Source organism: Neophocaena asiaeorientalis, unplaced genomic scaffold (assembly GCF_003031525.2).
Source record: "Neophocaena asiaeorientalis asiaeorientalis breed wild unplaced genomic scaffold, Neophocaena_asiaeorientalis_V1.1 scaffold122, whole genome shotgun sequence".
In the NCBI taxonomy this organism is placed as follows: Eukaryota; Metazoa; Chordata; class Mammalia; order Artiodactyla; family Phocoenidae; genus Neophocaena; species Neophocaena asiaeorientalis.
In genome coordinates this window covers 458,074-478,419 of record NW_020172725.1, presented here as the reverse complement: position 1 = coordinate 478,419, position 20,346 = coordinate 458,074, and the positions used below count along the sequence as shown (strand labels likewise).

The window sequence follows — 20,346 nt, the reverse complement described above, 5'->3', positions numbered from 1 at the left end:
GGCCATCTACTGGAATAAGAAAGGTCTGCGCCCAAAGGTAGCCCAGAAAACCCAGATGACCTCTCTTGTATTACCATTACCTTGGGGTTTGCCCTCATCTTCAAGGTCCAAGAAGACTGATCACTTCCAAGATCACATTCCAGTCCATAGGAAGGGGGTTAAGGAAGTAAGAGCAAACAGTCACTTCTGTTGACATTCCATTGACCGGAATTTAGTCTCTGTGACCTTACCTAGTTGCAAAGAAGACTGGGAAATGTAATCTCTAGTTGGACAACTATGTCACCAGATAAAATTTTAGGGGGTTCTAGTATTAAAAGGAGGAAGGTGAAAATGTATATTAGAGGACAATAAATAGTCTCTACCACACGTGAAAAAAAGTAGAAGACACAGGTTTTACCTCAATAAGTTTATAATCAACTTTGGAAGACAAGAAATATTTGCAAGAGTCATCAGGAGATAGGTATAAATGAAAACTGAATGCATTGTCCAAATTCATTATGAAATAAAAATAATGAAGAAATAATTACATTAGGGATGATTTTCTCAACAAAGTAACTTTTGAGCAGGAACTAAAAGCAAAGGCTGGATACTGACAACCGGTCAGAAAATATAAGGGTATCCAGGAAGAAAAAACAAAAGGACAGGAATGGGAAAACTGTGGGACAGTAAGGAGTCTCTCACAATTCAGCTGAAGAAGGCTTGACGGGCTGGGTAACCTTATAAGGTAAGGAGAAAGGCCGTTGAAGGGACCTGAGCGAGAGAGGCTTACCCTAGAATATAATCCCATGAAAGTGGGGACTTTGCCTTTGGATTTGTGCACTGCTGTGTCCTTACAGCTAGGAAAGCTTCAAAACATATTTATTGAGTGAATGAATAAAGGCATTTAGATTTGTTATATTAAGGACCGCGGTGCCATGGTAAATTCTTTTTGTTTTTTTTAACATCTTTATTACAGCATAATTGCTTTACAACGGTGTTAGTGTCTGCTTTATAACAAAGTGAATCAGCTATACATATACATATATCCCCATATCTCCTCCCTCTTGCATCTCCCTCCCACCCTCCCTATCCCACCACTCTACGTGGTCACAAAAATACCCAGCTGATCTCCCTGTGCTATGCGGCTGCTTCCCAATAGCTACCTATTTTACATTTGGTAGTGTATATATGTCCATGCCACTCTCTCACTTCATCCCAGCTTACCCTTCCCCCTCCCCATGTCCTCAAGTCCATTCTCTATGTCTGCATCTTTATTCTTGTCCTGCCCCTAGGTTCTTCAGAACCATTATTATTATTATTATTTTAGATTCCATAGATATGTGTTAGCATACAGTATTTGTTTTTCTATTTCTGAATTAACTTCACTCTGTATGACAGATTCTAGGTCCATCCACCTCACTACAAATAACTCAATTTCGTTTCTTTTTATGGCATTGTATATATGTGCCACATCTTCTTCATCCATTCATCTGTCAACGGACACTTACGTTGCTTCCATGTCCTGGGTACTGTAAATAGGGCTGCAATGAACATTGTGGTATATGACTCTTTGAATTATGGTTTTCTCAGGGTATATGGCCATTAGTGGGATTGCTGGGTCATATGGTAGTTCTATTTTTAGTTTCCTAAGGAACCTCCATACTGTTCTCCATAGTGGCTGCCTCCATATACATTCCCACCAACAGTGCAAGAGTGTTCCCTGTTCTCCACACCCTCTCCAGCATTTATTGTTTATAGATCTTTTGATGATGGCCATTCAGACTGGAGTGAGGTGATACCTCATTGTAGTTTTGATTTGCATTTCTCTAATGATTAGTGATGTTGAGCATTCTTTCATGTGTTTGTTGGCAATCTGTATAACTTCTTTGGAGAAATGTCTATTTAGGTCTTCGGCCCATTTTTTGGATTGGGTTGTTTGTTTTTTTTGATATTGAGCTGTATGAGCTGCTTGTAAATTTTGGAGATTAATCCTTTTTCAGTTGCTTCATTTGCAAATATTTTCTCCCATTTTGAGGGTTGTCTTTTCGTCTTGTTTATGGTTTCCCTTGCTGTGCAAAGCTTTTCAGTTTCATTAGGTCCCATTTGTTTATTTTTGTTTCTATTTCCATTTCTCTAGGAGGTGGGTCAAAAATGATCTTGCTGTGATTTATGTCATAGACTATTCTGCCTATGTTTTCCTCTAAGAGTTTGATAGTGTCTGGCCTTACATTTAGGTCTTTAATCCATTTTGAGTTTATTTTTTGTGTATGGTGTTAGGGAGCGATCTACTTTCATTCTTTTGCATATAGCTGTCCAGTTTTCCCAGCACCACTTATTGAAGAGGCTGTCTTTTCTGCATTGTATACTCTTGCCTCCTTTACCAAAGATAAGGTGACCATATGTGTGTGGGTTTATCTCTGGGCTTTCTATCCTGTTCCATTGATCTATATTTTTGTTTTTGTGCTAGTACCATACTGTCTTGATGACTGTAGCTTTATAAGAGTCGGAAATCCGGAAGCCTGATTCCTCCAGCTTCGTTTTTCTTTCTCAAGATCACTTTGGCTATTCGGGGTCTTCTGGTTTCCATACTAATTGTGAAATTTTTTCTTCTAGTTCTGTGAAAAATGCCAGTGGTAGTTTGATAAGTATTGCACTGAATCTGTAGATTGCTTTGGGTGGTATAGTCATTTTCACAATGTTGATTCTTCCAATCCAAGAACATGGCATATCTCTTCATCTGTTTGTATCATCTTTAATTTTTTTCATGTGTCTTATAGTTTTCTGCATACAGATCTTTTGTCTCCTTTGCTATCGTTTCCTTCATCTCTTTTTCATTTATTTCTGATCTGATCTTTATGATTTCTCTCCTTCTGCCAACTTTGGGGTTTTTTGGTTCTTTCTCCAATTGCTTTAGGTGTAAGTTTAGGTTGTTTATTTGAGATGTTTCTTGCTTCTTGAGGTTGGATTGTATTGCTATAAACTTCACTCTTGGAACTGCTTTTGCTGCATCCCATAGGTTTGGGTCATTGTGTTTTCATTGTCATTTGTTTCTGGATAGTTTTTGATTTCCTCTTTGATTTCTTCAGTGATCTCTTGGTTATTTAGTAGCATATTGTGTAGCCTCCATGTGTTTGTATTTTTTTTACAGATTTTTTCCTGTAATTGATATCTAGTCTCATAGCATTGTGGTCAGAAAAGATACTTGATATGATTTCAATTTTCTTAAATTTACCCAGGCTTGATTTATGACCCAAGATATGATCTAACCTGCAGAATGTTCCTTAAGCAGTTGAGAAGAAAGTGTATTTTGTTGTTTTTGGATGGAATGTCCTATAAATATCAATTAAGTCCATCTTGTTTAATGTTATCATTTAAAGTTTGTGTTTCCTTATTTATTTTCATTTTGGATGATCTGTCCAATGGTGAAAGTGGGGTGTTAAAGTCCCCTACTATGGCTGTGTTACTGTCGATTTTCCCTTTTATGGCTGTTTGCATTTGCCTTATGTATTGAGGTGCTCCTATGTTGGATGCATAAATATTTACAATTGTTATATCTTCTACTTGGATTGATCCCTTGATCATTATGTTGTGTCCGTCTTTGTCTCTTGTAATACTATTTATTTTAAAGTCTATTTTGTCTGATATGAGAATTGCTACTCCAGCTTACTTTTGATTTCCTTTTGCATGGAATATCTTTTTCCATCCCCTCACTTTCAGTCTGCATGTGTCCCTAGGTCTGAAGTGGGTCTCTTGTAGGCAGCATATATATGGGTCTTGTTTTTCTATCCATTCAGCCCATCTATGTCTTTTGGTTGGAGCATGTAATCCATTTACTTTTAATCTAATTATCAATATGTATGTTCCTATTACCATTTTCTAAATTGTTTTGGGTTTGTTATTGTAGGTCTTTTCCTTCTCTTGTGTTTCCTGCCTAGAGAAGTTCCTTTACCATTCGTTGTAAATCTCGTTTGGTGGTGCTGAATTCTCTTAGCTTTTGCTTGTCCGTAAAGGTTTTAATTTCTCTGCTGAATCTGAATGAGATCCTTGCTGGGTAGAGAAATCTTGGTTGTAGGTTTTTTCCTTTCATCACTTTAAATATGTCCTGCCACTCCCTTCTGGCTTGCAGAATTTCTGCTGAAAGATCAGCTGTTAACCTTATGGGGATTCCCTTGTATGTTATTTGTTGTTTTTCCCTTTCTGCTTTTAATATTTTTTCTTTGTATTTAATTTTTGATAGTTTGGTTAATATGTGTCCTCGTGTGTTTCTCTTTGGATTTATCCTGTATGAGACTCTCTTTGCTTCCTGGTCTTGATTAACCATTTCCTTTCCCACATTAGGGAAGTTTTCATCTATAATCTCTTCAAATATTTTCTCAGTCCCTTTCTTTTTCTCTTCTTCTTCTGGGAGTCCTATAATTCGAATGTTGGTGCATTTAATGTTGTCTCAGAAGTCTCTGAGACTGTCCTCAATTCTTTTCATTCTTTCTTCTTTCTTCTGCTCTGTGGTAGTTATTTCCACTATTTTATCTTCCAGGTCACTTATCCATTCTTCTGCCTCAGTTATTCTGCTATTGATTCCTTCTAGAGAATTTTTAATTTCATTTATTGTGTTGTTTATCATTGTTTGTTTGCTCTTTAGTTCTTCTAGGTCCTGTTAAACATTTCTTGTATTTTCTCCATTCTATTTCCAAGATTTTGGATCATCTTTACTATCATTACTCTGAATTCTTTTTCAGGTAGACTGCCTATTTCCTCTTCATTTGTTTGGTCTGGTGGTTTTTACCTTGCTCCTTCATCTGCTGTGTGTTTCTCTGTCTTTTCATTTTGCTTATCTTACTGTGTTTGGGGTCTCCTTTTTGTAGGCTGCAGGTTCATAATTCCCGTTGTTTTTGGTGTCTGTCCCCAGTGGCTAAAGTTGCTTCAGTGGGTTGCGTAGGCTTCCTGGTGGAAGGGACTAGTGCCTGTGTTCTGGTGGATAAGGCTGGATCTTGTCTTTCTGGTGGGCAGGTCCACATCTGGCGGTGTGTTTTGGGGTGTCTGTGCACTTATTATGATTTTAGGCAGCCTCTATGTTAATGGGTGGGGTTGTATTCCTGTCTTGCTAGTTGTTTGGAATAGGGTGTCCAGCACTATAACTTGCTGGTTGTTCAGTGGAGCTGGGCCTTAGCATTGAGATGGAGATCTCTGCGAGAGCTTTTGCCGTTTGATATTACATGGAGCCAGGAGGTCTCTGGTGGACCAATGTCCTGAACTCGGCTCTCCCACCTCAGAGGCACAGGCCTGACACCCGGCCGGAGCACCAAGTCCCTGTCAGCCACACCGCTCAGAAGATAAGGGAGAGAAAAAGACAGGAAGGAAGGAAGGATGGAAGGAAGGAAGGAAGGAAGGAAGGAAGGAAGGAAGGAAGGAAGGAAGAGAGAAGGAGAGAAGGTGAGAAGGAAAGAAGGAAAGAAGGAAAAGAAAGAAGGAAAGAAAGAAGGAAGGAAGGAAGAAAGGAAGGAAAATAAATTTATTGAAATAAAAAATTTTAAAAATTAAAAATAAAAAAAATTTTTAAGTAATAAAAAAGAAATGGACATACAGAACCCTAGGACAAGTGGTAAAAGCAAAGCTGTACAGACAAACTCACACAAAGAAGCATACACATACACACTCAGAAAAAGAGAAAAAGGAAAAAAAAATCTATATATAAAAAAAGGGGAGGGAGCCACCAAATCAATAAACAAATCTACCAATGATAATAAACTCTAAATACTAAACTAAGATAAACATAAAACCAGAAACAAATTAGGTACAGAAAGCAAACCCCACGTGTACAGTTGCTCCCAATGTCCAACGCCTCAATTTGGGGATGACTCATTGTTTATTCAGGTATTCCAGAGATGCAGGGTACATCAAGTTGATTGTGGATCTGCTGCCCCCCAGAGAGGACGGGGTTAAAGGAGCAGCTGATTAGGGGGCTCTGGCTCACTCAGGCCAGGGGTGGGTGTGTGTGTGGGGCAGGGGAGGGGGGTGGGTATGGAATGCGTACAGGCTCCCAGGAGGGGAGGTGTGGAGAGTGACCTGTGCTTGCACACAGGCCTCTTGGTGGCTGCAGCAGCAGCCTTAGCGTCTCACACGCATCTCTGGTGTCCGTGCTGATAGCCGCGGTTCGCGCCCGTCTCTGGAGTTCGTTTAGGCGGTGCTCTGAATCCCCTCTCCTCCCGCACCCCGAAACAATGGTCTCTTGCCTCTTCAGCAGCTCCACACTTTTCCCCGGACTCCCTCCCAGCTAGCTGTGGCGCACTAACCCCCTTCAGCCTGTGTTCACACAGCCAACCCCAGTCCTTTACCTGGGATGCTACCAAAGCCCAAGCCTCAGCTCCCAGCCCGTGCCCACCCCGGCGGGGGAGCAGAGAAGCCTCTCGGGCTGCTGAGTCGTGGTCGGCACCAATCCTCTGGATGGGAATCTCTCCTCTGCACCCCTGTTGCTGTGCTCTCCTCCGTGGCTCCGAAGCTTCCCTCCCACCCTACCCCCAGTGAAGGGACTTCCTAGTGTGTGGAAACTTTTCCTCCTTCACAGCTCCCTCCCCGAGGTGCAGGTCCTGTCCCTATTCTTTTGTCTCTGTTTTTTCTTTTGGCCTACCCAGGTATGTGGGGAGTTTCTTTCTTTTTTTTCTTAACATCTTTATTGGAGTATAATTGCTTTACAATGGTGTGTTAGTTTCTGCTTTATAACAAAGTGAATCAGTTACACATATACATATGTTCCCGTATCTCTTCCCTCTTGCGTCTCCCTCCCTCCCACACTCCCTATCCCACCCCTCTAGGTGGTCAGGTCTGAGGTCTTCTGCCAGCGTTCCGTAGGTGTTCTGAAGGAGCTGTTCCGCATGTAGATGTATTTCTGATGCATTTGTGGGGAGGAAGGTGATCTCCATGTCTTACTCCTCCGCCATCTTGAAGGTCTCTCCATGGGAAATTCTTGAGCAGAGATATGGCATAAAAAAATAGTATGCTAAGGCTCAGAAAAATTAAATAACTTGTTCAAAATGATTCAAGTTGTAAGCAGTAGTGCTTGGCCAAATTTAGCTCTGGATGTTGAGCTTCTGGTTTCTCCGATTTGGAAAAGTATCAGAGGTCACTGATAGACATTTCTCTAAACTGTAAGACCACATTTAAATGAAAAAATATTGTGCTTTCTTTAGACGCCTCAGAAACAAGTTTTTATTATTAGATGCTTAGTAGTCAGTTCAGCTCAACCAACACGTATTACTTATACCAGGCACCAGAGGAGCGAAGAAGAGCTTGCTTGATCCTTCTCTCGAGGAGCTCATGGTCTGAGAGAGAGACAGATTAACTCTATATGGGTCATAAAAAAACAAGAACAAAATCTTGTGCAAGGGAAAGATGAAACAGTAACTGCCTGTCCCCAAAGAAGTAAGGGAAGTCTTTCAGAGGAGGGGACACTCAATCCAGATTTGAAGGGATGAACAGGAGTTCATCAATAGGACAAAGAAGGGAGGGACATTTGGAACAGTAAACAAGGACCGTAAACAGGCTCAGAGAAAGATGCTGCTGACGGAAATGATTTTATGTGTGGAGTGGGGTATGCAAGTAAAATCTTTTCATCAATATATTAATAAACGTATTTATAAAGGAACTTCTATGTGTCCTAGGCACTCTGGGAGTAAGCAAAGAACTAGAGGATATCCCAATCTAAAAAAAAGGCAAGGCTTAGAATTCCTTTATCCCAAGATAAGTGTTAACTTGATTTAGGATTGCTGTATTAGTAAAGAATTTTATTTATCTATCAATCTGTACTGAGAAACCTCTGATTTTGAGTTTACATTGTAAAGAAAAGGAGTTTACATGTAAAGATGTCCTATCATGATTTTTAGGGCACATGTGGTCATAATATTGTTGTAAAAAGTTGCATTTTTTCTATTTAAAAATACTTTGGTGATTTTACAATTAAGTTTAACTTTTAGCACATACATTACTGTATACTGTCATGGAGAACTCAGAAATCCTTTAAACTACTGACATTGGAGTTTGGATATTATCCCACAACTAGCTAGAGACACTAAGGAAGTTAGATCAGAGAGTACCATGATTAGATACTCATTTTAAAGAGTTTGCTAGCAGCTTATGAGGGATGGATTAGAGGGTGGGGGGGTGATAGGTAGGGAGACCAGAGGCAGAAGATCAGTTAGAGGATCTCACAGTAGTCTGGAGAAGAGATGACATGAGCCTGAATTAAGGCCATGGCAGGGAAAATGGATCAAAGTGGTCAGCTTTGGATAGAGTTAGGAGAGGAAATGGAAAGGATGCTTTTTTTTTTTTTTACTATGATCTGCTGCAGGAAAACATTATATTATCACAACCAAGTGCCTACATGCAAAAATTTCTCCAAACAGTTCAATACTTTATTACAAATGATGTCTCCTGATATTTTCACATCAGTTCCTTTCTACTGTATTCTTTTCATGCTGGCTGTAACCTAGTGAATTGATTCCATGGTGAATAGAAGCTCAGATTTGGCCATTGGGGTTGAAATGGCAGAAGGACAGCAGAGGTGAGATGTCTAATGGGTAGCTACATTTACAAGTCTAGAGCTCTGGAAAGAAACTAGGCCAGGACTGGAAGCCACGGCATGGATGAGTCCATCCAGATCTGGGTAAGAAGGAGGAGAGAAGCAGACCAAGGTAGCACCCAGGGGATATTCAAAATATAAATGGTAGAAAAGGAGTCCACAGAGAAGAAAAAGAAAGAGCTAAGAGGTAGGTGAACTCAAGAGAAAGTCAAGAGAGGAGAATGCTATGAGAAGTAATAATTAACATGATCAAAAGCCAGAGTGGTCAAGCATGTTAAGGACTGAGAGGTGACCACGTGTTGGGAAGTGGCAAGGAAGCCTCAGAACTTATAGATAATATTTCTTTCTGAGAGTGAAACTAGAACATATTAGATTCAGTTCAACTTAGTAAACATGTATTGTTTATACACTATGAGGGTATGCAAGACTCTACCTCTGCTCACAGCCTCAGAATCCTTCTCAAGATGGCTCTTCAGGCTGCCAGTGACAGTTAACAAGCATTAGCACAAGGGGATGCTACAAGGTTCCCATCCTGAACCTTCTATTTGTTAACACAGTATTGATGATCTGTAAATATGTGCCTGGGAGAGGATTTGGGAGGTACCCAGGTCTAATCAGGACAGTTAAGATGCAGTTTCAGAGATATAAGACTAGGATATGGTTGACACTCAACCAGCAGCAATCTAGTAGACTGCACTCTGAAAATATTTAATAAAGAAAGGTGAAGGAATGTGAGCTTTTGGGTTACTGCTTGAGGGACGAAAATTAACATTTAGAGTGAAAACTAAGAATCTATGTCCTGAGCCCTGTCTAGGGGAAATGTATCCAGAGCAGACAACGTTAGTATATGACCAGACATTAAGATACTGGCATCCCGATTTATATCAGGTCAAGTTTGACCCTCGTGTGAAGTCCTAAATAAGTAAATTTAGAGCTTGTAGCAGATAGTTCTAAACATAAACTAAGTGTTCGTATTTTAGGTATAAGACTGCTGTCCATCTTCATACCTCTTTTCCTTTCTTCCCACTTAACATCAGTTCCTCACATTTCACTCAGATCCCAAGAAATCCTTAATCAATAAAATAAAACTTGAACATACCGTGAATGAGATTGAGTGGAGTCGCTTTCAGCCACGCTTGCCTTCTTCTTCCTTCCATGTGCTACTCAGTTACACACACTTGCCACATCCTCTTTGAGACAGTAGTTTGGAATGAAGAGGTTGGATATGTCTGTATCCGAACAAACCATGTGTGCAGATATTCCTACAAGGATGGGAAGGAATGAGTAATTACAGAGTGGCTCCATAGGGCTGGCTTACTCCCCTGTGGGGGTAGATTTGCTTGGTTTAGTTAACATTTCCAGCTGTCAGGTTGTGTCTGCATTCACCATGAGTTGATTTTTCTGATGGATTTCATCAGCAGATTTAAGTTAACAAAACACAAAACTCAGACCTTGACTGCATTGATTGCTCAGTTGTATCGATGAGCCTCATGTCCTCTGGTGGGGGAACTGATGTCTACTGAGATTGTGCTTTCTTCAATTTGGTATTTATGGACTCCTACTATATGCCAGCACTGTCTTTTATAAGCAATGAATACACTGAAATCTCTATTTAATAATCCCTGTTAAGTTGAATTCTATTATTTAGAAGTTATGCTGCTTGGAAATTGATCATTATATGATTTAGCCCCCAAAATAGGATATAAAGTGGTATATTATACATGATGTGAGCTCAGCTCAGTGAATTTATATATATTTATGGGCAAGAGAAAAGCCTATTTTCTGGTATAAGCTTAAATTTGCCTCTTTCTTTATGCCTGCTTATGGAAATTAATATCTCCCATTGTAGTTATTCCTGAACTAGATTCCAAATGGGAGATTTGAGGGATTGGAGAATTTAGCAGATCACCTTTTTGCTCAGTCAAAAGTAATTTTTTTTAAAGTAAGCCTAAGCTTAGTACAAGACAAATACACACACAGATATCGTCAATGTGCCGGGTATGTTTGTGTGTCCCCCCTAATACTTTAAGGTCTGATACATCTGCACGAAATTCACAGGAGATAAAGGGGAGGGGAAGGCAGTGGTGAACCAACCAGTCCACTTTTCTATAGAAACTCCCTCCTGGACAGTTATAAATCTCTTCTGTGCAGCACAAAGTTATACAGATTTCTTTATTCTCTCTAAACACCCTGCCTTTGTCCAAAAAGAACTGGAGCTCACCACTTTGCCATCTGCTTGATTTTTTCTTTAGACCTCGCCTCAGGAAGGGTAGCCTAAAATTTTCAAAATACAGAACTAACTCCAAGTGATGTCTGTTTCTTATTCCACTCTATCTCCTCATTCCTCCACGTTATTTTTTCAAAGGATCCCCAAGATGCTATCCCCAGAGGGACCATGCTGGCCATCTTCATCACCACTGTCGCCTACATAGGAGTTGCTATTTGTGTCGGTAAGTTGTATGTCTCTGGTGTCAGAACGCCAGAATTACAAGGGGTCCAGTTGGTTTTCATGTCACGTGGGCTTTCCATGGAACGTAAGTTGAAATTTTTTAAATAGGCAACAATTTTAATTCCCTTCTTGGATGCTCTAGGAGTTTGAATGCAATTAAGCTGTAACACAAGTGTCGGTCAGGGATAGAGTAGAGGTAATCAGATTGTCATTCTACCCGAACACAGAAAGGATCCCATTTTGCTGCTCTAGGTGATGTTTCCACTGCCAAGGAAGCCACCATCTCCAGCATCCTCCTCCCTTGCCTTTAGGAGGCAGGTGAGGAACAGAGTAAGAGAAAAGAAGCCCAAAATACAAAACAACAATGACAAAAGCCTTAGGAAAGTACACAAGATACAGAATTGATGACTGTGTCTTCTCCTTGCACTGCTGTCCCTAATATGGAAATGTCACTGTCACCAATTGGCAGGCAATCAGACTAGACCCAGCTGCCAGCAGTGTGGGCAGCCAGCTCCCACATCGCTCAGTGAGCATAAAATATGTGGATTTGCCTGCTGTTCTTTTTTTAAAATTTATTTATTTTAAACATCTTTATTGAAGTATAACTGCTTTACAATGGTGTGTTAGTTTCTGCTGTATAACAAAGTGAATCAGCTATACATATACATATATCCCCATATCCCCTCCCTCTTGCGTCTCCCTCCCACCCTCCCTATCCCACCCCTCTAGGTCGTCACAAAGCACCAAGCTGATCTCCCTGTGCTATATGCAGCTGCTTCCCACTAGCTATCTATTTTACAACTGGTAGTGTATATATGTCCATGCCACTCTCTCACTTGGTCCCAGCTTACCCTTCTCCCTCCCCGTGTCCTTAAGTCCATTCTCTACGTCTTCATCTTTACTCCTGTCCTGCCCCTAGGTTCTTCAGAACCTTTTTTATGTTCCATATATATGTGTTAGTATACAGTATTTGTTTTTCTCTTTCTGACTCACTTCACTCTGTATGACAGTCTTATTACTCAGCCATAAAAAGAAACAAAATTGAGTTACTTGTAGTGAGGTGGATGGACCTAGAGACTGTCGTGCCTCCTCTTCTTAAGCTGACTTTTGTTCCATGTGCTGCCTGCAGCCACACCTCCTCCTGGTTGGGGGTCACCTCAAGCTTATGCCATTATTGGAGGGGAAGGAATGTGGAACATTCAGAGAAGAAAACTTTTCTGTGCACACTCAGGAATACAGCTCCAGGCTGGACCACTATGGAAGCCCAGATGGCCATTTAAAAGGGCACATCCTAATTGTCCTCTGCTTACTATAAAGGAAATTGATAAAGTACATATATCTGGAGTTGGATTCTTCAGAAAAAAACAAAACAATTAACTTAGGTTCTTTCTTCTCTCACTGTCTCTTATTTCAAGAAATTGGATAATGTTATTAATTGTATTGTTGTGACATTTCCAAATTTAGTTACATGCAAAGAGATTTTATTCCAGTGCTTTAGGAAATCGACACATTTTCTAATGACCTTGAAATCACCTAAATTTCCCAAATGGTTTTTCTTTCTCACACAAAGTAAGGAGGAAGAAATGAGTAAAGGAATAGACCTGACTTCAGAGATTCTTCTCCTTTATTGCTTCTTATGGGTAGAAAAATCTGTGTTCCTATACTTTTTCCAGGGTAAGAAAAGGATAGTCATGGGGTCCTGGGCCTGTCATTAGAGCAAATAATGGTTCATGGCTTGGCTTCATAGGAATTTGGGAAGTTCTACTATGCAGAAGTTAAAACACATGATTTTAAAAAGTCAGCTCAACTAAATGAACAATGCAAAAAGGTAAAATCTGAAATGGATAGTTTTGCTTGGTAACCAACATCCATACTTTCAAGTATTTAAGCAGAGGCTGGCAGGCCACTTCTCAGGGCTACATAAAAAGGATTCCTGCACTGATTATTTTAAATGGCTCTTTCAACTAAAAGATTCTACAAGCTTTAAGTCTTTCCCAGATTCAAAGAGCAGGAATTCCATGACTATAATTGAGGGTTCCCATTAGTATCTGTTGCTGGGACGTCTCTTAAAATAATTAGCAAGGAATGAGAACTCACCCTGCCTGGAGACTGAAAAGCAAAATGAACAGTTTCATTGACTGGCATTTAGTTTGCAAAGTATTTATCCTTCAGGTAGTTCAGAAAAGATTATATATATATATATATATATATATATATATTTATATATATATCACACCTATCTTCATACCTTTCAATAATCCCATCAAATACATAATGGTGAGATAACAGAAAAATTAATAATAACAGTCAGTGATTAAAATATATATCAAGAATCTTTAAAAAGTTCATAACTCATTTTAGGGAATCTATCCTAGAGAAATGCTTTGAATTACAGAAGAAAGATTTTATGTGCAAAGATGTTCATAGTATTGTTTGTAATGGAAAATAACAGAAATACCCAAATGTATAAAAATAATAGAATAGACTGAGATAAATATTTGATAGGATGTTATTTGACCATGAATATTACCTAGGAAATCTTAATATTTTATCTCAAAATATTTTCTGTATCATTTAAACCATTAAAATTGTATAAGTAAAATTATAATGGTTTAAAAAAGTTATGCAAAGGGCTTCCCTGGTGGCGCAGTGGTTGAGAGTCCGCCTGCCGATGCAGGGGACACGGGTTCGTGCCGCGGTCCGGGAAGATCCCACATGCCGCGGAGCGGCTGGGCCCTTGAGTCATGACTGCTGAGCCTGCGCGTCCGGAGCCTGTGCTCCGCAACGGGAGAGGCCACAGCAGTGAGAGGCCCGCGTACCGCAAAAAAAAAAAAAGTTATGCAAGGAAAATCATTAGTTGAAAATAAGAGCTCAGTTCTCCTAATCACTAGAATTCAGTAATGTCAACCCTTGGGTCTCTCACAGATGAGAAAATAAGTTCTTCTATCTGAAAAACTCCCAATCAGTAGCACTAACCCAGAAATTTGAATTGAATCAATATTATGTGCAAAGCACTGCTGAAAGGAAGGGAGTCTCAATCCCAAGTGTCTTCCAGAGGCAGGCAAAAAGCTAGGACTTAAACTACCCAAGGCAGTGGAAGCGGCAACCTCTTAGAGATAGGGGTCACTCCCAGGCCTCAGAGGATGGGAACTTCCACATACCAGTCAGAGGAAGTGTTGACAATGAAGACAGGATAGGTCAAAGTAAACTAAGTATGTTTTCAGAAGAAAAACCTTAAGGGAGCAGAACCCTTCATATAAAGAAATGACAAGTCTTCGTTGTTTTCCCAGGGGCCTGTGTGGTCCGAGATGCCACCGGGAGCATGAATGACACCATCATTTCTGGGATGAACTGCAATGGTTCAGCAGCCTGTGGGTTAGGCTACGACTTCTCAAGATGTCGACATGAACCATGTCAGTATGGGCTGATGAACAATTTCCAGGTTCGAACCTCAAAAAATAATAATGTTTATTGCTACTGCTTCCATTTTTAGAACATCATGTATAATGAAACTTCTGACTCCCGCAACACATTGGTTATTGACTGTTTCGAATTCAGCAAGGAACAATTCATGTGGGAGGAAAGGGAGTCATACAGGCATTCATTATGTGGTTACACTCACTGTGGTGGGGAGAGAACAGACAGTTGTATGAATTGCGTCACCAGGGAAAGATTACCACCGCCATTATGCATCTTCCAATCAATTGTGTAAGATTTCCTGGTGGGGAGATGGAGAGAATTTGAGACTTTGATTAGCTAGCACTAGGAATGCATTTCATGCCTGGGCTTCAGCTCAGGAAAAGCCTCTGCTGTGGTCCTGGAGTGTGTGGAGGACAAAGCCAAGAGGGAAATTGTGAGTGGCAGTTGGCGGGGAGGTAAGTGAGGGGAAAGGAACAAGGGAAGTTGGGGAAACTGTGGAACTTAAAACATATTAATTTGTCCGAATGATTGGTGAGCAGAGGGAGAAGCAAATTTGTCGTGAAGGCTTCATTCATCTAGTTTAACAACCAACAAAGAGAAATTAACTCAGCTGAAGTCATTATTCCAAAATATAACTTAAATTGATAGAATCTCATATGTCTCAGATCTAAAATTATGTTTAATGAGCACAGAAAAAGCAAAGGTTTGAAAAGCCTCTATGTGCAGGAAGAACAAGAAAGGCTAATGCCTTTAAAAAGATTGGTAAACAGCTGGGTCCCTCCTCAAACCTTATTAAAATACCACTTTCTGCTGAATAGAATTTCCCATTGTCCAAGAAACAGATGCCCGGAAAGGACAGAGGGGGAACATGTTGTCAAAATCCTTGAAATCATTTCCCTGTTTATTCTTTACAGTATCTTCTGGATGTATTGTGGTGAGCATTTGTTATTTTTATTTAAAAAAACAGAACAAACAATAACAAAGCCATTTCCATTTTGAAAAAACAATTATTAAGAACTTGAGAATGAAGCAGGGGAAAAAATATATGATTAGAAGCAATTAGCTTATTAAAGAGATTCCAAATCACAGAAAGTGGAAAGGGAAGCATCTGCATAAAATTTTGGCTTAAATTTTTTTTTTTTTTTAACTCTCTGTTGGATGAGTCTCCTTACTTGAACCTCTCTCCTCAAGGTCATGAGCATGGTGTCAGGGTTTGGCCCCCTCATCACTGCTGGCATCTTTTCTGCAACACTCTCATCAGCCCTGGCCTCCCTCGTCAGCGCACCCAAAGTTTTCCAGGTGACAAAGACACAAGGGCATGTGCTTCTCCCCTCCTTCTGTTGCCACTGAACACGGATCAAGCTGAAATATCCATTCTCACCGGCAATCATTTTCTATTGCTTTCTGAAGCAGTTTAATGTTTGCATCTGGCTCCAACGCTGTGTCTGCCACATAGTCAAGATCAATACAAATAATATAAAGAATGATAAACTGCAGTGTTAACTTGTGCTTCACATTATGTATCACTTCGTCTTTCCCCAAATCTTGTTAGAATCACCCAGGGAAAATGACTGTGCATAGATATAAATGACGAATTTCTCCTCTTCTTTTCCATTAGGCTCTGTGCAAGGACAACATCTACAAAGCCCTGCAGTTCTTTGCAAAGGGATATGGGAAAAACAATGAGCCCCTGAGAGGATACTTTCTCACTTTTGTTATAGCCATGGCGTTCATTCTTATTGGTTTGTAGTTTTCTTATTCTTACTGAAAGCCAAAGAATTCTGATTACTCATAGGGTTTTCCTTTGAGCTTGAGACATTACCTGTTTTATGTTTAATACCCCATTTGGGAATACTGGAGTCTGTCTAAGAAGGAAATGAGAAATCCTGTGTGTGGAGGGCCTTTGAGGACTTGAGGTGGGCTTTGGACTTTAATCTCTTCTTTGAATCTGAATGTGGGAAATCCATCCAACCGAAGCCTTCCTCCAACCCACCCAATACTGTCTAAGCCCACTGTGTCCCCCAGCTGCCACCTGTCTTTACATCTCCTGACAGCCAGCAGGAGAGCTGAAGTGTCTGCTCTCAAAATGTGGTCTGTTGACCACCTGTGTCAGAATGAAAATCACCTGTGGGTTTGTTAAAGTGCAGATTCGTTAGGCCCAAGGCCAGAGTTAGAGTCTCTGGTGACGAGGAATCTGATTCTTACAAGTTCCTGAAGTTCACAGACCACTAAGGTTTGAGAACCACTTACCTCAGCTCTTTCTCCTTAAGCTATAATCTCGGCTCCTTCTCCCTAAGCAATATAGAAACAGCTACACAATCTTGGAGAGGCACATGCGTCATGGTTAGCCTGCACATTCCTCACTCCTCCCTAGGGTGCCACGATTGTGGGTGAGCATATTAGAGGAAAAGAGGCAAAGAGGCAAAAGGCAAGGATGATGGTAACTCTGCATAGACAGGCAGAGCCGGATTCAGCAGCGGTGCCAAACGATGGGGGTTCCGCCTCATCACATAAATTCAGGAAGTGACTCTCTGTATCAACACATAATCAGTCTTTTGTTTATTTTTTTTAAATCTATGTTTGTTACATTTGTAAAAATTAAGTAAAAAAGTGATGATGTGTAGATATGTTTCAATTGTGTAATTTAAACTTTAAGACTTCAAATTATTGTCCTAGACTGCATTTACGTGATCAGATAGCCCAAAGTTTTAAAAATCGTATAAATCAAATAATACTCTCAAAGGTCACTCTTTCAGAACGCTGTAGATTAGCTTCGTGGCGCCAGCTTCGTGGCAGCTACTTTTGCCTACTTTCTTGCTGGCATCCGTGTTCTAGAGTCACACCCAGCTGCCACCTACGTTTGCATCACTGAGGTTGATAGCTGTCTGATCTTCAGATGAATGAGAATGTCTCTAAATTATTTTTATATCATACAGTAGACCACCCAGCTAGGATTCAAACATATTGGACATTTAGATACTGAGGTAAAACTTTTTTTGGCAAACCTTGAGAGGTAGAATTCTCTAGAGATGTAGAAAAGTACAAATGACTAACAAAAATTCTGAAAGTCAGAGAGAGCAAGCTGGTTATATGCAGAGATGTATCCAATTAGATGGTTCTGGTGCACTGGTATTTAACTAACCTGTCACCCTGCGGAGCCTTTTGATTGTATACAAAGCAGATAAAGAACACTATGTTTGGTACCTCTGAAATAGCTACAGGGGAGTTTGTCATCTGCCTGGTCTCCAAATACTCTATCCACTTCCACTCGAATCTTCTGTAGGTAGAGGTCTTGATTGTCTATATTTTTTGATTGGTAAGTTTTCTCGTTTCTTACTTTATAGAAACCCTGGCTGAAAATATATTTGTAAATGAGTGCAGCCCCAAAGAAAAATCACTAGCTTCTTAAACTTTGACAGATGCTAGCTATGCTTTCAATTTCCAAATAAAGTCAAGCTTCCAGGCTATAACAGCTGTTCAGCCCCTGGTCTCATCACTCATATGGACATACTCAATTCTGCTTCGTTCACAGCGGAACTGAATACCATTGCTCCCATCATCTCCAACTTTTTCCTGGCCTCATATGCACTTATTAATTTCTCCTGCTTTCACGCCTCTTATGCCAAATCTCCAGGTAAGTTGACTTTTCAAAACTAAAATAAACCTAAGCAAACAGTTTGTCTCAATAAAATGAAATAAGTCAGTGAAAAGTGCCTGATCTGTGTTTATATGTTTCCTTATATCCTAGTGGGTGGTGTAATTCACTTTATTTTGGTAAGTTGGGGGATGACTTCTGAAATAGAAAAAGAATCATTTGAGCAATGGCCTTTTTGACCAACCATAAAGTCAACTTTCTCCTGCAGCAATAAATTATTCATTGCAAGAGAAACCACATTTATTTCAGCAATAGAAAAACACCACTATTTATTTCCAGGGTGAAAGTGACCACAGAAGTGGAATGAATGTATATATTTGCAACTTCCTTACTATCAATTTGTTTCCTGCCCATGGCGCAGAAGAGAAGGACGAGTAGTTCCCACAATTACCTGCTGAGTGCAGTCAGTGCAGATTCACACCAAAGCTGGTGACATCCCTGCACTCCTCACACTGGTGTTTAAAGTGGTGCAAAATTTCACACCAAAGAACCTTCCCCTATCTTTGTCACCCCTCACCTCTTCTTTGCTTCCACCGGCCAGTTAGAAGAAATCCTCATTTTCTTCTGCCTTTCCACCAGAATAGAGACTTGTCTTTATCAACCCTCAGAAAGTTCTTCACTACAAGGACTTTTATCAAGGATATAAACACATCTTCACTTTATTAGGGTCTACCAGGAACTCAAACCTCCTTTGGAAAACCTGCTGCAAATATGACAAAATATAGGTGGAATCATCCACTCAAGGCCACTAGGCTCCAGAAGATAACTGAAGAATTTTTGTTTCTGTTTTGTTGCCTTGTTTTAAATAGAGAGCAAAAGGTTCTGGTCAGTGAATACAGCAGATCATAGAAATGCGTGCTGCCATACCATGTTGTGTTCATTTTTAAAAAACAAAGTGAAGTAACTGAGGTTGGCAGGGGTAAGAGTGGAAAGGAAGGAGGAAAAAAGGAAGAGAGAAAAAGAGGAATAATAGAAAAGCACAGAAACATACACACACACACACACACACACACTTACATACACACAGAGTCAGACTGAGAAAAATAGAGGCATTTCCAGTGATGTTCTTGAAGAGCTATTTCCATCTTGTGGCCAATTTGGAAATTGCTCTTGAAGACGGAAAGTTCTGTTGTGTTTTGGCAACTCCAAATTTAAAATATGCTTTACCCATAGACCAAATGTGCCGTTCAAATCGGAGCTTCTTTATCCTGACCATACTGTCTCCCAGCTTCTTTCATTTCAGGGAACTAATAGAACACGGAAACCCTCATGCATATATGAATGGTGAGAAATATTTTCTTTGCAAAATGCATGATAAATTAATGCATCAGGTTTAAGAAGCCATTACAGAAAAATTTCTCCCTCTTTTGCCATAGATTATTATTTCTGAAAGGGCAGGCATGATCTTCTTAGAGTAAAAGCAGAGCTAGCACGAAGTCAGTGGATTGACTTTTGATGACTGCTCTGCCTTCCCCATGGGAACAATAAGCCTATTGTCTTAACCTTCTCTTTCTTGAGCCACCAAGGTGTTCACCCCCCAAGCACCCCCCCCCACCCCGCTACTCCCCACCCTTTCCATCTCTCCTGCCTCCTTTCAACTCTTGATGGCATAGATATCAGATGCTTAGGGATTCGTTGTTTGGGAAGACATCCTGGCATGCAGGAAGTGCGGAGGGGCTATGACTGACACATTTTCGACATTTCACAGCTTTCTTATTTGGTGTAATTACACCTTCATAGGCCAGGGACCAAGATCACAGAAAGCAAATAATAGAGTTAGGAACTTGACCTAAAAGTTCTGATTTTTATGCTAGGAAAGAACACATGTTACCTACAGTCTAATAATACACAGTGGTATGATGGTGATAGTGTGGAAGGTTTTCTTGGGCACATATTTTTTTTTTTTTTTTAATTTCAGGATGGAGACCTGCATACGGTATTTACAACATGTGGGTATCTCTTTTTGGAGCTATTCTGTGCTGTGCAGTCATGTTTGTCATCAACTGGTGGGCAGCTGTCATCACCTATGTCATTGAGTTCTTCCTCTATATCTATGTGACTTATAAGAAGCCAGGTAAGATAAGATGGATTTGTATTGCAGGGGGTTTCCTAAGAACTCTTAACTATCCATTCACTCAACAGATGTTTATTTGGCAGCCTCTATGTGTCTAGGTGTGCCATGTGTTTGGTGGATATTAATAATATAATGTAATATGATACAATAGTTAAACTCGTTGAGCACCTTAAATATACTCATTTAATCCTCACAAC

At 40.1% G+C, this 20,346-nt stretch overlaps 1 protein-coding gene and 1 long non-coding RNA gene across 3 annotated transcripts in view; one reads left to right on the top strand and one right to left on the bottom strand.

Annotated features, from left to right (window-relative positions):
* Positions 1-20,346, top strand: part of SLC12A1 (solute carrier family 12 member 1) — a 91,797-nt gene that overhangs the window by 27,090 nt on the left and 44,361 nt on the right. Inside the window, exons 12-17 of the mRNA XM_024740284.1 lie at positions 10,917-11,001; positions 14,291-14,442; positions 15,612-15,719; positions 16,039-16,162; positions 17,953-18,054; positions 19,994-20,149. Of these exons, the coding sequence (XP_024596052.1) occupies positions 10,917-11,001; positions 14,291-14,442; positions 15,612-15,719; positions 16,039-16,162; positions 17,953-18,054; positions 19,994-20,149 (727 nt within the window). The remainder of the gene's footprint in view (positions 1-10,916; positions 11,002-14,290; positions 14,443-15,611; positions 15,720-16,038; positions 16,163-17,952; positions 18,055-19,993; positions 20,150-20,346) is intronic.
* The window catches only part of LOC112396518 (uncharacterized), an 80,754-nt gene continuing 67,171 nt past the window's right edge, over positions 6,764-20,346 (bottom strand). The window contains exons 4-5 of one of the 2 annotated variants that reach the window (XR_003002584.1): positions 9,651-9,813; positions 6,764-7,295 (exon numbers count right to left, since the gene is read on the bottom strand). This is a non-coding gene — a long non-coding RNA (uncharacterized LOC112396518). The remainder of the gene's footprint in view (positions 7,296-9,650; positions 9,814-20,346) is intronic. The other variant, XR_003002585.1, reaches the window with a different exon arrangement.